The 16,108-nt window shown below is 30.9% G+C and overlaps 1 protein-coding gene across 1 annotated transcript in view; it reads right to left on the bottom strand.

Moving 5' to 3' along the window:
- LOC148231557 (G protein-coupled receptor Mth2-like) overlaps positions 1–16,108 on the bottom strand; it is a 254,151-nt gene that overhangs the window by 195,621 nt on the left and 42,422 nt on the right. Inside the window, exons 4-5 of the mRNA XM_088192896.1 lie at positions 4,015–4,200; positions 709–787 (exon numbers count right to left, since the gene is read on the bottom strand). Of these exons, the coding sequence (XP_088049022.1) occupies positions 709–787; positions 4,015–4,200 (265 nt within the window). The remainder of the gene's footprint in view (positions 1–708; positions 788–4,014; positions 4,201–16,108) is intronic.

The raw sequence follows: 16,108 nt of genomic DNA, 5'->3' as shown, positions 1-16,108 counted from the left end.
TGGGTAAACCGTAATTCGTCCCATTAGAATAGTATAAATTATTATAGCAATTAATAAAGCATTAAATGGCTGCTAATCTAAGCTCTGATTTACTGTAGTATTAATACATAATTTATAAATTCACCTCGTGATAATTTTATATTTAGGAACATAAAATTTTATATATTATTTTTTTAATTAAAATTTCATATTCATTAGAGTTAATCAAGCGTATAATTAAGAGCACAGACTCCAACATACGTGAGAGAGGGTATAATAAATTTATCATACAAACTCAAAATAATAAACGCCACCATGGCAGTCTAGGAAGTACATCACCAGTGCATATGCATTTAGTCGACGAACGAAAATAGTGTATGATGGGATAATGAGATTATGTCCCGTCTGGTGGAAATTAGCGAAAGCATCATTGTGGAAATATGAAATTGCAACAGTTTAAAATCTGTTTTGGCAATTTATAATTTAGCCGTGCGTCGGAATTTTCCGCACAACGCGAATAAACTTTTCCGGACGCAAACACGTGTAATTTAATTTTTGCGCAGTTTATATAAACACACTTTTAGATTCAGATTTTATAGTGCAAAAATAATTTTAAAATTTAAATTTAGTTCACTTTATGGTTATAATTGGACCATTTATTTTTACGAGCACAATCATACATACATATACAGAAGTCCTACTTATTTTTAATGGTAATAAAAGACTTACTTGGTATTTCTATAAATGTCGTAGCACATTATTGTCAACCAGACGAAGTAGCCGAGAAAAGCCACTTGGATGAAAACAGCTGTGGAAAATAACAAAAAGTTAGTAACTCTATAATAAAGCAAGTAATAATATATCATCACAAAGCAAAATACATAAACTCGTGGAACGTCAATTGATTTATCATGACACTAATAAATAGTTAATATGAATGTGGCGTGTATATGTTCTCAAATTTTCATAGAACAATTAAATTAATATTAGTATTAACTCAATTTAATAATTTATATAGTCGTATACATATACATATATATTTATATTTACATTTTATTAATTTACTATGTGAAATAGCAATGTTTTGCCTTACTTTTAATCCAATACAAATTAATGTCATAAATACTCTTTTACGTTCATTTCGATAGTCCTTTTAGGTAATACATATGCAATGACTTATGAGCGTCTTTTAGTACACCAAGTTTATTTGTCATTATTTTAGAATATTTTTTATCGTAACAATATGATTTTTCCTGCAGCGTATTTATCCGATCGCTTGATTTATTTAATTTTGACATTGGATCTAATGTTTGTTTATTATGACATTTGGCTTTTTATTTGTGTTATAAACATGGGAGTTCTGTTCCTAGCCCTTAGTATACGCCTTTTAGATATCTAAAAATTTAAAACGATTTGCCCAAAATTTATGATTAGTAACCATAAATTCAAAAGCTATTCAAACGTTTTGGTAATAAATTAGTATAGTAAAAAACAAAGTTCGCTTTCTGAAGTATCAATATAAAACAAACTTCAGAAAATTATAACCAAAAAAAATAGAAAAACATAAATAATATATTAAATAATTCTGAAAAAAGCAATAAAAATAATTTATTTTAGTATGAATAATTAATGAAAACTTGTTGTCAGTCTCTCACTGTCGTGAGGTACCGAAGCTAGCGAGTGTGTGATTACCGGCCAATAACTTTTTGTATTTTAAATATTATTTGTGTATTTTGGGTTTTAAATAAATTAAATGTTTGAAATCAGATATTAAAACCACTGTGTAGCTGTACGCTAAGCACTATAAATAGAATGAGATCGCAAGTGCGGTTGATCCTAGTGCATGTTTTACTGTTACCGCGTTACTGCGTGAATTTGCGCACAACACAGGCAAATATTTAAGACTTTGTAGAGTACGCTCGCGATAAAAATTCCGGTTTGTAGTTATTTGTGTGTACATTGTGGCTCAAAACAATTTCGTTCAAAATATTATCTATTTTTTTATTTAAAAAAAAAATTGGTGGATATTATAATTTATTTCCTTGGTTTTCCTTTTCCGAGCTTTGACATTATTTTAATCATATTAAATCAACCATAAATAATTAGCATAATTGAAACACAATAATACAATAATTTTAATCTTTATAATAATTGTTACCTTTCTTTTTAAGAACAATTCTAAAAAAAATGAATAACAGCGAATCAACGAATCCCTTATCATCGGTAAACTGGTAATAAATATTTTGTAATTAATACAGTTTTCCTTTCGAGCAGTCCGCTAAAAAGTTGTTTTTCTGCACTTTTAAGTAAACTTTTCTTTCAAGATATTAATGGTTACTATAATTACGTGTTTACTTTAAGCCACATTTAAATAATAAATAAAAATTGACTTGCCTAATTATTAAATTAAATTTAGAATAATAATGATAACACTAACTCCTTTAAACAAAATTTGAGTGTGGTGTTTGCGTATGTGGCGTTAATGATTTCGCGACTCCACACTGGGTAAATTTTGATACAATTGGTTAAGGCAAATTTAATGTCACACAGCATCAATAAATCACAACACACGCGTGACATTCGGGCCTACACGTCCTTCCTGCTTAATTTTCGCTCCCTAGCTCATCCGTTTAATTTCGCAAAATGAGTCAAGAGTGGGGGTGGTAGCGAAAAAGCGAAATTAAAGTCATTAATTATCATAAGAGTATCCATTAATACTCTTCAGTCGTTAACAATTAACTCGCGTCACCTGGCGTTCGCGCCGCCAGTGAGAAGTGGTGGGGGGCGTGATTATCTTCGGCGCTCGCTCGCCGTGAAGATGACGGACGGCTCTCGGCCGAAACGTCGGAACAACGCCTCGGTGATTTACATCCGGAGCATGTATCAAGAGTGTTTTTCAATTTGCCGAAACCGGAGCGCCGTAGGAGGGTGGGGGGCGGGTTTGAGTTGAAACACTCGAACTTATAACGAGGTGTTGCTGCTTTATTTAAGGATTTGTTTTTGTTTTCTTAGGCATTGTCAGGCAGAAAAATGTGGAAGTAAACATAAACGAAAAATATGCTTGAGGGTGCTTCGGGGGAAATTAAATCGAAAACATGAGTTTGTTTATGTGAATACAATAAGATGGGATTTGAAAAGAGATTTTCAGACTTTTTTTATTTAAAGATTCTACTAAATTAAGGTTACTTTCCCTTAATAGCAATATATTAAAAACAGTCTCTTGCAAAAATATAAAAATATAAAAATATTAGAAATATAATCATAACAGCAAATGCTTTTATAGACATTATTATAGTTTTAAGCAATTGTACCAATTAAAATAAAATATCCTTAAAATATAAATTAATAGTGTGTTATCTAGTTCAATAATTTTACTTTAATAAAATATTTGATACGTTTGCACTAAAATACTTACTCATTAAAATTAAAAAAATCTGACAAAGAATGCAATAATCTATATAAAATTGTGTGAAAAAAATATATCTATTATTATAAAACATTTTTGCCCCCTTAATTTTTTTTTTTATTTTTTTATTGAGGACGATTTTTAAAACATGAGTCAAAAATTAAATCTAAAAATTAAAAATTAAAACCAGAGGCTATCTATTTTTTTAATTAAAGCATTACAAACTTTTTTATCAAATGCAATAGACTTGTTTTTTTTTTTATCAAACTCAGTCAAAATTATTTTTTGTGAACCATATGAGATATTACATTTATTAGCAATGATTTAGAGATTACTATCCACAATGTTAATATTTTTTAACATTTTAATCGATCGTTGAAATAATAAGCTAGCCATCTTTCTTATTAAATTGTTTGTCTTTACGACCCTCTTAAAAATGATTTTGTTTTCATTTACACATAATATTTTTGTCTCTTATTTTTTCAAATTAATTCAAACTCATTATCAAAATAAAGATATCGCCGAGCGTGATTTTTTGCATCAGCACTACTTGCCTGTCAAACACAAACTACGCGTCTAAACTTGAGATGCACATCACCGACATACAATGTAAAAAAATATTTACTCACCAGATAGTACACAAGCGGCTGTTGATCTGTCAGGATCAGACAACTGGGTCAACGCAAGAGCGAAGAAAGCCACAGCCAAACATCCACAGTAATTCGCCAGACACTTTCCGTGGTTGTCGCGCAGTTCTGGGGTCACCAAGTAAGCCACAGTGGTGAGCACAAGAAGGGGCACCGACATAAGCATCACTGAAACAAATTAATTTAAATTATTAATAAAAGCAAACCGTTTTAGTAGCAGTGGGGTGCGTTACACAGTATATATGATTAGGCCAAAAATAATAAGCTAATTGTTCAATTGGATATAGCTGGACGATGAATATTTTAATTTTATGCATGAGTGACCGGTCCATTAATCACTCACGATTCAAATCAGCATGAAACACCAAACGGACGAGTGTGTGAATTGGTTTACCGTTTTATTTTGCAGGATTTATATTTTAATTACACCGTGAAAATGTAATTTATGCGTGAGAGAGATATAAGAAATTATTGTAGTGTAATTTCGCTGAGCCGGATGTTGAATTATTCAATTCGAAATGAAAAATTTGATAGCTATGGAATAAAGTCAACCAAAAATGTATTAGGTTGCCAGCGGTGTAAATAGTGATTTATATAGTTTTATGTTCGATTATGTCACAAAAAATTATATTTAATAACATAATCTAAGATTTACTTAAAAAAGACATTCTATATTATAGCTTCTATGATTTATTTATAATTATTCATGAATTTAATAATTGTAAAAGTCTCGATAGTATCATAAAAAATCACAACAGAAACGAAAAAGTCTTTCAAATGTAATTTTATCTATGATTCTTATTCAAGATTCCTTAATCAGTTTACTTGAGCTGCGAAAAAAATACATAATTATTAATAAATAAATATTGTATCAGCGAAATTACAATGAAATTTTAGATAAAACAAAGATATAGTATTTGTATACTTGATTCTTTTTTATGTTTATATTATTAATAATTTTTAAGTAGATGTACTGATGATTATTATATACAATAACTAGCTAATGTTTGACTATCTTATCTAAATTATATTTAATAATATATAATAATATTTACATATTTGTAAAACAATGTGTTTTTGTAATTATTCCAATACTTCTAATTTTACAATAAAACTTATATGTTTTATAAGTTTTAAAATAATATGAAAATTTCTTAAGATAAGCGGTAACTAAACCCTCATGTTTTTAGTATTTTTTTATTTCCACTAAGTGATGATCTTACTACTCTATATTATTGTCTTTTTTTGGGCGATAGATCATAAACATAAATATTATTTTTATTATCTAAATATTTATTTTAATAAAATTTATAAAGCGCATCTCTTAATAAAGTAAATAATTAGTATTTTTTAGTTCAAAATAAATGTTTAATAATTAAACACTAGATAATGTCTTATATACTATTATGATTTTATTTATTTCAGCTACGTAAAAACTACTAACGATAGTAAATATTCCTAATTAGGATAACTGCGCTATTAGGACCACGCGATATACAGAAGATGAATTTGATCCAATAGCTAATGAGACAATGCAGCGCCGGCGCACATAATGTAAAATAATAAATTCAAATAATTTCACGGTGTTGTTTCCACAATAAAAAAAAAACTAATTGTGATTTTTAAATTTTGTTACAAATCCGTCAACTACTTTTATATATGTTTTAGTCTTGAAAGCTTAGAAGAGAGCTAGGAAAAATCATATAAAAGAGCCAATAAAAGGCTAGAAATATACTTTACTAACAACAAATAAAATTAGCAATAAGAAATTAATATGATAAAAAATCTGTCTTTTGTCTTTCTAAACCATACATTAAAGAGTGAAAATATATTAGCGACATGCAAAATAAGTTTATTGTTACGTTAACGCACGTGACGATCGGAAATTTGGATGGATAAGCAAGGCAAAGTCGGTGTCTTTATAAGTACATGTAAATACTATATTGTATTGACAAGTCGATAAGTTGGTGAAATGTGCGTTAATGGAACGTTTCTGTTTAGAATCCACGTCAAAAGCAATAAAATCGCGCCGTCGTAGTGGTAACGCTCGGTTATCTAGTGTTCATATTAATTCTTTCTGTATAAATATTACGACTTATATCGAATAAAGCATATCTAAACCAAATTTTGAGCAATAGGAGAGCGCAAAAAACAATTATCCCTTCTCAGAAGTCAAAAATCCACGTCAAAAGCAATAAAATCGTGCCGTCGCCGTCGCAGTGGAAACGCTCGTTACCGAGCGTTTCCACTGCGACGACGCCGACACGATTTTATTGCTTTTGACGTGAATTTTTGACTTCTGAGAAGTGATAATTGTTTTTGCGCCCTCCTATTGCCCAAAATTCGATTTGAAAACACTTTGACCAATACTTTTATAGCAATTCATAGCAAATTTTGTCTATTTTTTATGCGCTTTGTGGCATAGGAGAAGCTGCTTTAAATTTTTTTTTTAGTAAAATGCTTGACAAAAAGTGAGTTCTAGCAACTTTTATTAAAAAAAAATACCATGAGTATTATGGGTATTATAAAACATATTATTTACTACAAACAAACTTGAAAGAATTTTCGAATAATACTGACACAAAGTTGCGTAAATTTAACATTTATAATGAAGATATTCTATATCTTGTTTTAATTAAATAAAAATAATTACAATTCAGAAATAAAAATATTAGGAGCTACCAGTCACAGTTTAATATCGCTTAAAACATCTGCTCTTTTAAAATGGCACACTGCAAAACTTGCACATTTTTTTTGTGCTGCACACACTCAGCACTGCAATATTCATTGTGTGTATAGTTCTGAAATATTGAGCTAGCAAAATATTCTTCAAAACTACGTGACCCATACTTTTACAGCTCCATCAAATCCACCAGAAAAAAATATAATGCCATAAACAATGTGATAATAAATCTATTAGTGATAGTAAACATATAAAATAAAATTCTATACGCACAATAATTCTTATTATTTTTGTGAATAATACAAATGAGAAAACATTTCCTATTATATTTTAAAAATATATATATTTAGCTTACTCGCACATAAGCAATAACAACTCAACGCACCAGGGCCGGACTGCGTCCCTTTTCATTATTTAAATATCGAGTGTGTACAGCGTGTAACTGCGGTCAAGCATTAGGACAAAAAAGGGACCGTTCGAATCCATCCGGGAATTGAACAAAGAGGAGTTAACGTAAACATTCGGAATGAAGTGCGTACAAAGCGTGCAAGTATGAAAACACTAGGTACCTACTTTTTTCATTTATTTATCCAGATTTAAGAAGCGAAATTTATGGTCTCCCCACTCGCGGGCCGGACGTGAATAAATAAATCCCCGTGAACAATAGGCAGACATGTCCGAGGCGAAAAGGTTCAACGAGTCGAAGGGAAATCCCCGGCCGTAAAACAATGCGGGGGAACAAAGAGCCGAATGGAAAATTGCAAATTTAATTCACTTCAACTTGATTTGCAGCTGTCGCTAATGTCGACCCGCGAGCTGTTATCGTCGCACCCTTCTACCCAAAAGACCCACATATGTAAAAAGGTTTAATTTACTATTTTGTTTTATTTTTTCTTCAGTTGATTTTTTATTAAAAGTGTTTATGAGAAACATACGTGCAAAAGGGCTTCTCTCTATCGTATATATTTTAGTAAAATAACTTGATTGTAGTTCAAGAATAATTGCTGTTGATTGGAAACACCAGCAGAAAAAAAAAACAAATAAATATCGTTTTTTTAAATTTAATTTTTAACTGTCAGTTAAATTTTGATTGATTATATCTAAGTACATATTTTGTTGGTGCATTTAAAAAAATATTGCACCCCAAAATTTACAATGCCAAAATTTTCACCAAGTAAAAATTGCATGTTTAAAAAATTACCACTAAAAGCATTTATCCGTACAATAGTTCAAAAAATTCGAACGAAAAATTACAATATCAAGGATGTAGGAGACCAGCAAAGATAGACGATGATGTCCTCGCTGCAGAAAGCTGTTTGGGAATATAAGCCAATCCGATTCAACAGTACATAGACACATAAAGAATATTGGGAAGGCTTGGAGACAATATATGTGAGTTTCATATATTTTATTTTCAATAATAAGCATGAATTTTTTTTTTTTATTTTCAAATCAACTGATTTCTAGAACATAATGACTTAAACATTAAGTAAATAGTCACAGGGTTAATAAAAAAATCCAGAACTGTTCTTTATCTAACTCATAATAAAACAAATCAACAAATATCTTTCTTGGTAAGCAATAATTATCTTCATTTGCTTAGTGCATATGCACTAAATGGATTGATGATTAAAATATTTCGTTATCAATAACCGATAAGTCTTTGAACAATCAGATAATGTAATATATGTGGATATTGAAAGAGCTTAAGAACTGCCATATAATTTAATAATATGTAGTAATATATTATTATCAAAAAAAAAATAAGTACTTAATCATTTGCATATATATAATAGAGGCAGTTTTTCGAAATTCGTGACTATGGCAGGTGCATCACTGCCGAAATTTTTAATCGTAGATTTTAATCGCGATTATTCCCGACATTTAAATAATATTTTGTAGGCAGAATACACAAACAATATAAAGGTTCTTTCGTATTTTGAAATAAAAGCCGCGTCGACAATAATTCAGCATTTGACCAGAGATGGACCAGCTCAGAGCTCAGCTCAAGTCCACCTTAGCCACTTGAGACGACCAGTCATCCCCATCTATATTTACATAATCCACGCCACTAATATGATTAAAAAAAACTACAATGTATTTTAAATAATATCTGTTCTATAGCTACTATAAAATGTTTTTAAGATGATTGGACTAGATTAGAACATACACTAAGACAATTATATTACTGTAATTCAAACTCGATTAAATACATATCTTAATATTAAAAATCGAGAGATAAACCGAAGGACTTTTTAGGCCACAACGTTGATATGATGTAATATGTATGCCAAAAATTATAATGTAGCATTTGCATTCGTGCCCCCCGTTGAAATTCATACCCTCTTCATAGCCGGAAGCTGTGCGGAGATTTTCGTAATAAAGTTGTAAAAGTAGGGTACTTTGTGGGGAGGAAATCTCTGATTGACTGGGGCTGGAAAGGATTTTCGCGGACTGCACTCCGCGATAGTACTTTGCTCACTTGTAGTTTGAAAAGTTTCGATGAAATTAAATTAAATTTTAACACTTAAATGCTTTGGATGGCGTATAGTGATAGGTAATTTAAAATATATAACTATAATAATGTACTGAAGAAACTTCGTTTTAATTATTCATTCAAAGTTGCACTAGACAGTAAATAAAATACGTATCTGTAGATTGTGTTTAATTCTTGAACTTGTAAAATAAAAAATACGAATGCACTCAGAAGCAGAAACTAACTTTAGAGTCTAGATTATAAATAGATAAACTAAAATTTTCAATATAATAATCGTTTTTTTATTATATGTACATATACCAATCGCTATCAATGATTTTAGTGGTTATATCAATATATATAATTGTTGCTTATCAAATATATTACTTATCATAGCTTGCTGGTCCTCGTGATAACTTAAATAATCAGTTACCAGCAGCAAGCAAGACCGCAATGATCTCCCAGAGTTACAACTTGAAAAAGATTTTTATCAGTAGGTGTACGAAATAATTTTCCACCGGCCTATATGACCACCTAATGGAATGTTAACCATTCTATAAACTGCACTATTGATTAAAGTAAGTGTCATATTTGCATCAATCACATTAAAAACACCACTAATATTAATAAAGTACATATTTAAAACCAATACTAGTTACATTTATATCAGTAAATACAAAAGGATATAAAATTAATGTTTTTAATATTTTTTTAAAATCATATAATGTACGTAATAAATTTTAAACCTAATATAGCAAAATTACTCAAAGCTCGTGGCATGATTTAAGCTTTAAAACTGTCCACTTAACCCTAAGCAATCGTAGAAAAAACAGGGATTATTCTTGATAAAATTTCCACGCCTAAAACTAAAACAATCAACGCAAGAATAACACAACCCGGATTAATTTTACATCAGTGTTCAAACGAACCCAGGGACGATTTATCGAGTGTTAGGGCCAACGATTAAATATGTAACGCGGGGCTAGCGGTCAGACGTCTAAATTAAAATTTAGCCCTATGGCAACACTGAAAAGGATCGCTCGGGGTCGAGGGGTGAAATAATGAAGTTTTAAGGTGAGACGGATAGAAGCCAACTTTCAAAAGTCAATTAAAGAGCCGTCGCGCGCGGAAGCCAAAGGTTGAGTTCGGCTTCTTCGTTTGCATTCGCGATCCGTCGCGTTCGATATTGCCCCGCTGCGCTGAATTGAGAAATATTCGCCAATTGAGGACAATTAGCATAGGAGTTGATCTGATTATGCACGCGCGTGACCGTGGCGCTGATTGTCTATGGTCCGACAGTCAAAGACAAACACCAGAAGCGAAACGATACCATCTCTACTAATTAACGTTTTACTCATATTTAATATTTATATTACTATTAATTCATAAAATATTGAATCATTTTTGCATTACCTTAACATGCATATTAATGGCGTAAAATGGCATTTCGCAGTATTTACTTACAGTAAATACTACGAAATCAAAGCCAAAAGTGTCGCTTAAATATTAAAGAAGTGGTCAGAAAAGTATAGTGCTAATTCTAATCGTAGGTTTGCTGGACGTTAAACTTCTTTATATTTATTTTTTATTCATTTTTTACATTAAATTAAGACCATCGTGGCCTAACAGGTTACCCCAATGCGCCACGATGGTCGAAAATAAATTTTAAATTTATAAAACATAAAAAACGTATATATACATAAATATAACAATACTTAAACATAACAAAAAATTATAAAATATCAAAATTAAATGATATAAGCTGGATCAGATCCTCGTAGCTAACATTAAATAAGTCAATATGTAATGCCAGCGTATTAAGGAGCCGGATGGCCACAGCTAGTGCGGACGACCTAGCCTCAACGTCATCAAAAGAGGACGCGATCGTGATTCTCGAAAATGTTCCGGAACACAAAACTGGAATTCCTCGAAAATAGCTGGATTGTCGACAGCATCTTATAGTAATTTGAAAAAATGCTTAGCGACATACAACTTTTTGCGAGAATTCAGCGAATCGTATTCCAACGCTCCTAAAAGAAATGCGCTGGGATATATGTACGGATAATAACCAAATGTTCTTTTGTAAAGGTATCTTAAATGCCTTTTTTGATTTTTTTTCACTAAAAATGAATATTTGGCTATTCGGGGATTCCAAATTATAGATCCCGATTCAAGAATGCTACGAACTAAGGTGTCATAGAGGATGCGAATAACTGACAGTTCGTCAAAGTGAAAGGCAATCCTCATAACAAAGCCGTGCATCTTGGAAGATTTATCACAGACGTCGTGTATGTGTAGAGAGAACCTCCATTTGCTCTCGAAAGTAATTCCGAGATCTTTACTGGAAGTTTCTCTAGTCAAAATGTTACCACCGAGATGGTAGAAATAAGCTGATGGCGAATGGGATCGAGAAAATGACACAGTATGACACTTTCCGACACTAAAGGGCAGACGGTTAACGGAAGCCCATCTCCATAGAGAGTCTAAATCACTTTGTAGAGAGGAGTCCACAACAGATCGAATGCATTTATATAATTTTAAATCATCTGCGTACAGAAGAAAACTTGAATTTTTAATTGCTGTATTTATGTCATTAATAAATAACACAAAAAGCAGAGGTCCCAGATTGGATCCTTGAGGAACCCCCGAAGGAGTAAAATATTCTTTTGACAATCGTTCACCATAGGTTACAAACTGTCTACGATTGCTTAAATAACTCGAGAATAACCGAGTTAAATTATCTGAGCAACCGAGGTTCGACAATTTTTTTAATATTAACCTATGACAAACTTTGTCAAAGGCTTTCTCAAACTCTGTATACACGACGTATACTTGAATTCCCGCATCGAGACAAGTTGTCACCGTTTTGGTGAACGACAGAAGGTTAGTAACAGTGGAACGGGCAGGACGAAACCCGTGCTGTTGGTCTAACATGCCTTATATGCCTTAACAACGGTACACACAGCTTGGTCTTAACAATAATTTTATACTACATACTTTATCTTATATGTATGTATGAGTTAGATCTAAAACTATCCCTTGCCTTTACTAAAAGTGATGTATATGCGATGAATGACTTTTTAAATCTACTATAAAATCAATAATATATAGACACTCACTGATTTACAGCTCTGAGTCGTTAGGAGGAGTTGAATAGCCATCACGTTCCTTATTCTAAGTGTTACGGTCAAAATGGCAGAGCTCAACTATCCAATCACCCAGTACAAATAGGTCATAGTTTCTACCCAGCTTCTCAACGAGCTTGCCAAACACAATGATGTTTTATGCGATAGCTATGAGGATCTGGAAAAAATGTTTGAGATGCTGCTTATCTATTTTAAATGTGCGCTATTATCATTATTTTTTATATTTTATTTTTTATGTTTAATTTTATAATAATTGTTTGTATAGTTTCCATCGTGACAAGTCGTACTGGTCAAATTTGTAATTATAAAAAATTAGAATAGGAATAAAAATAGCAAGATTACGTCGTATCTTACCAACAATGAAACCCTCAAAATCATCGGGAGATGAATGGACGATGCTGGACTTAAATTCGCTGTTGTATTTTGAAGTCTAGCTCCATGACAACGCACAAGCTCCAGCAACATGACAACAAGTGAATGGAAATAAGTATGAAAATAACGAGTCAGGCATCAACTATTGGCCTGCTTTTGAGAAGCATGCGATTTACAGTGGACTATCGAATTATGGTAACAGAGAGACTAGAAGGAACATGAAGAGACACGGCTGCTTTGGATCCCTTCACGCAACGATAGATAAAAAAGCCAACTCTCAGTATCACTATTGCATAGAACGATGGCTAAAAAAATCTTATTAAAGAACATGATCATGTCTCAGCTAAGTAATGTATTATAGAAACAAATACGCCTGTGTGAAATTGGAATTTTAATGACGAGTAAGAAAGACAAAGGTGCTAAATCCTTATCATTAATATCTGACCCCTGAAAAAATGCGTTAAAACGGATACCGAGGGTGCACATAACAGGTATTGCTTTTTAATAAATAATAATTCAGCACTAGTGGGTGCTGTTCCCGAAGATTTTTTAAGCCTGAGAGTTTCGATTAAAAAAATTTAAGATTCCCGGGAATAATCAATAATAATCTATCTTTAAAAACCTGTTTTTATTATAAAATACAACAATAAGTTTAATTAATATGTTGATTTAACCTTGAATATGTTAAAAATATACTTTCAGCTCTATACTTTTTTACTTATATAGCATTAAAGTTTATGATACACTTGCTTTTTTTAATATCCATCGCCTTCTTTGCCACCCTATAGTATTGTAATATTAAACCATACAAAAGAATATGCGTAATGTGAGTACGCTATGGATATAAAATATGTATTCAACTCTCAAGAGTGTAGAATTGATATGGAACATTGGACAAGACGCGAGATTGAAAATGCTTCTTTGTAATATCTACATATTTTTAATACGACTAAGTGGTTCAAGTTTATCATATTATATGACATGGGAACAGAAAGTAAAAAATATATATTTTAAATATTATTAAAAGGCTAATGTTGTATATAGAACATATATGTATGTATCTATATAAATTATGCACATAAATTAATGTATTTTTCATCAAATATGTTTTTTCATGTCGGGATTTGTGTTCAAGACCCACGTAAAACTCTAAAATCATATTTTTGCTTTTAATATTTAATATAAATATTATATTGTAATATTTAATATAAATATTATTTACATTCTGACATCGATGTTTAATATATTGATAGTTAAAAATTCACTTTGTGTTAAAAACCCTTATAGATCCACATCATTGACAAAAAATATGCATGAAAATTTATTTTTATTTTAAATCATAATTGATTATTAAATTTATTTTGTCAAATCAAGTGGGGAAAAGATAAGACTGTAGAATTGATAATATCCTTAAGTAAATACAGACGACCCAAAATGAGCCTTAACTAATTAAGCTAATGTTTGTAAAATTGAATTGGATGCGAATCTATGAGCAACCAATTCCGCACTTAATAACAAAATTTGAGGTGTGTTTGACCGATATGTACCTAGAAAATGAGGCACGGATTGTATAATACGTACAAAAAAATTGCATTACTCAGCTATAACAGTTTCAACTTAAGATGATGATGATCTTATGCTACCGAAATAAATAGGATTTTTTTTAAATATCTCTACGAATTGTATCTAAATTTTTATCCCACTCTATTTTATTTAAAAGTGTCAGAAAACAATTCAACTCGCTTAAGTTTGCTATGACATGAACACAAAACGAAAGGAATTTTTCCATGGCCGAAATTTTTTGAACAAGCAATTTTAATCTACTTTAGATGTGTTTTTTGAAAAGATTATTTTAATAATAATATGTAATAATGTATCTACAATACATATTATTACAAATTACATATATTATACATATAAGGTGTAACGCATTGGGTTAAAGCTTGTGATGTTACAGCGGAAGATTTATAATACATAAATAAGCCAGAATCTACAAATCTACAATAAGGTTCAGACCTTGAACTCGCAGCCAGTGGAGCTAACCAAATCGACACCGATGACTAGTAACTGCCTAAAAATTATATTTTTTTTGTAATAAATATTATTTTTATTTTTTATTTTTTTAAATCTTTTATTGTAACCTAACAAGCGTAAGCCCAATACGTTACAACAGGCAAATCTGTACTAACTGAGTAAGTCAATCAGGTATAATGGATACTTACAAGTAAGTATTTACTACCAAACTGAAAATCTGGGAATTGGTGACATCTATCAATAGATGTCACTGCAGCTGAAGCCGTTTTTTTTTAAATAATAGTGCATTTTTATAAATAAAATTCAAGTGCCGCTGCCGGGGCTCGAACCTGCAACCTCAGAGTTACTAGTCTGAGACGTTACGGACTACGCTATTCCGTCCTTAATTATCAATATATTGCAGAAAAAACGCATATTGATATAGGAATAATAATAATTAGTCATGTTCCAAGCGTTTCTTAATATATACATATATTAATACATTAAATAGCGACAATATACAATAAATACAAACCACACATGCTGTATCTTCTTATAGTATGACATAACTCCAAAAATATTGTTTAGATTTTCTTCATAAAATATACTTAATTTTTTAATTTAAAATGATATTGAAAAAATATTTAATAAATAGATATAAGACATAATAGTTTTTAGAGTTGTGTCCCATTAGTCAAATTAATTTATTTAATACTACGAAATTATTTGTATTACTTTTTTCATGCAGTTTATTATTTTTTCTGCTATAAAGGCGTAGAAGCGTTAGTAGAAAAGATTTTTAATTAAAATAAATAATATCAATAAATTAACATAATTTATTAAAAACAATAATACAACAAGGATAACATATGACAAAATATATTAACAATAATAAAAAAAAAATATTATTATATAAATAAATTGCAGAAGAAACATGCTTAAATCACTTCATTATTATTTAAATATCATTATAAAGACTAAGACTTAAATCTAATGACTGTAAGCATGTTTATTCAGAGTATCAAATAGTATAACATCCAATTAATAGGAATATCCCCGCGGGCCGTCGATTGACGACCCCCGAATGGCACGATTTATTTATAAGGCCGCATTGATCACCTGGCCTCTGCGTAGTAGGTCTAATGGAGCGTGTAAGGAACATCACAATGATATATCAGCGCAATTAACAGTCTCGTAATTCACTTTTTGAGCAACTAACGCAACTAAAATTAAAGGGGTGTTGTGGTGTGAGTGTAATGGGGGTTGGTTGATTTTAACGCAGCTAAATTTGGTTTAATCCTCATAAAACGTTGTCGTAACCCATAAGCCCGATATTGAGGAAGCCGGCCAAGTCGAAACAGTTTAAAATTAAACCGTTAAATGGCT

This window comes from Plectrocnemia conspersa, unplaced genomic scaffold (assembly GCF_051122295.1).
Source record: "Plectrocnemia conspersa isolate PC_06_02 unplaced genomic scaffold, ASM5112229v1 ptg000009l, whole genome shotgun sequence".
Classification (NCBI taxonomy): Eukaryota; Metazoa; Arthropoda; class Insecta; order Trichoptera; family Polycentropodidae; genus Plectrocnemia; species Plectrocnemia conspersa.
This window is presented reverse-complemented; position numbering and strand designations above follow the sequence as displayed.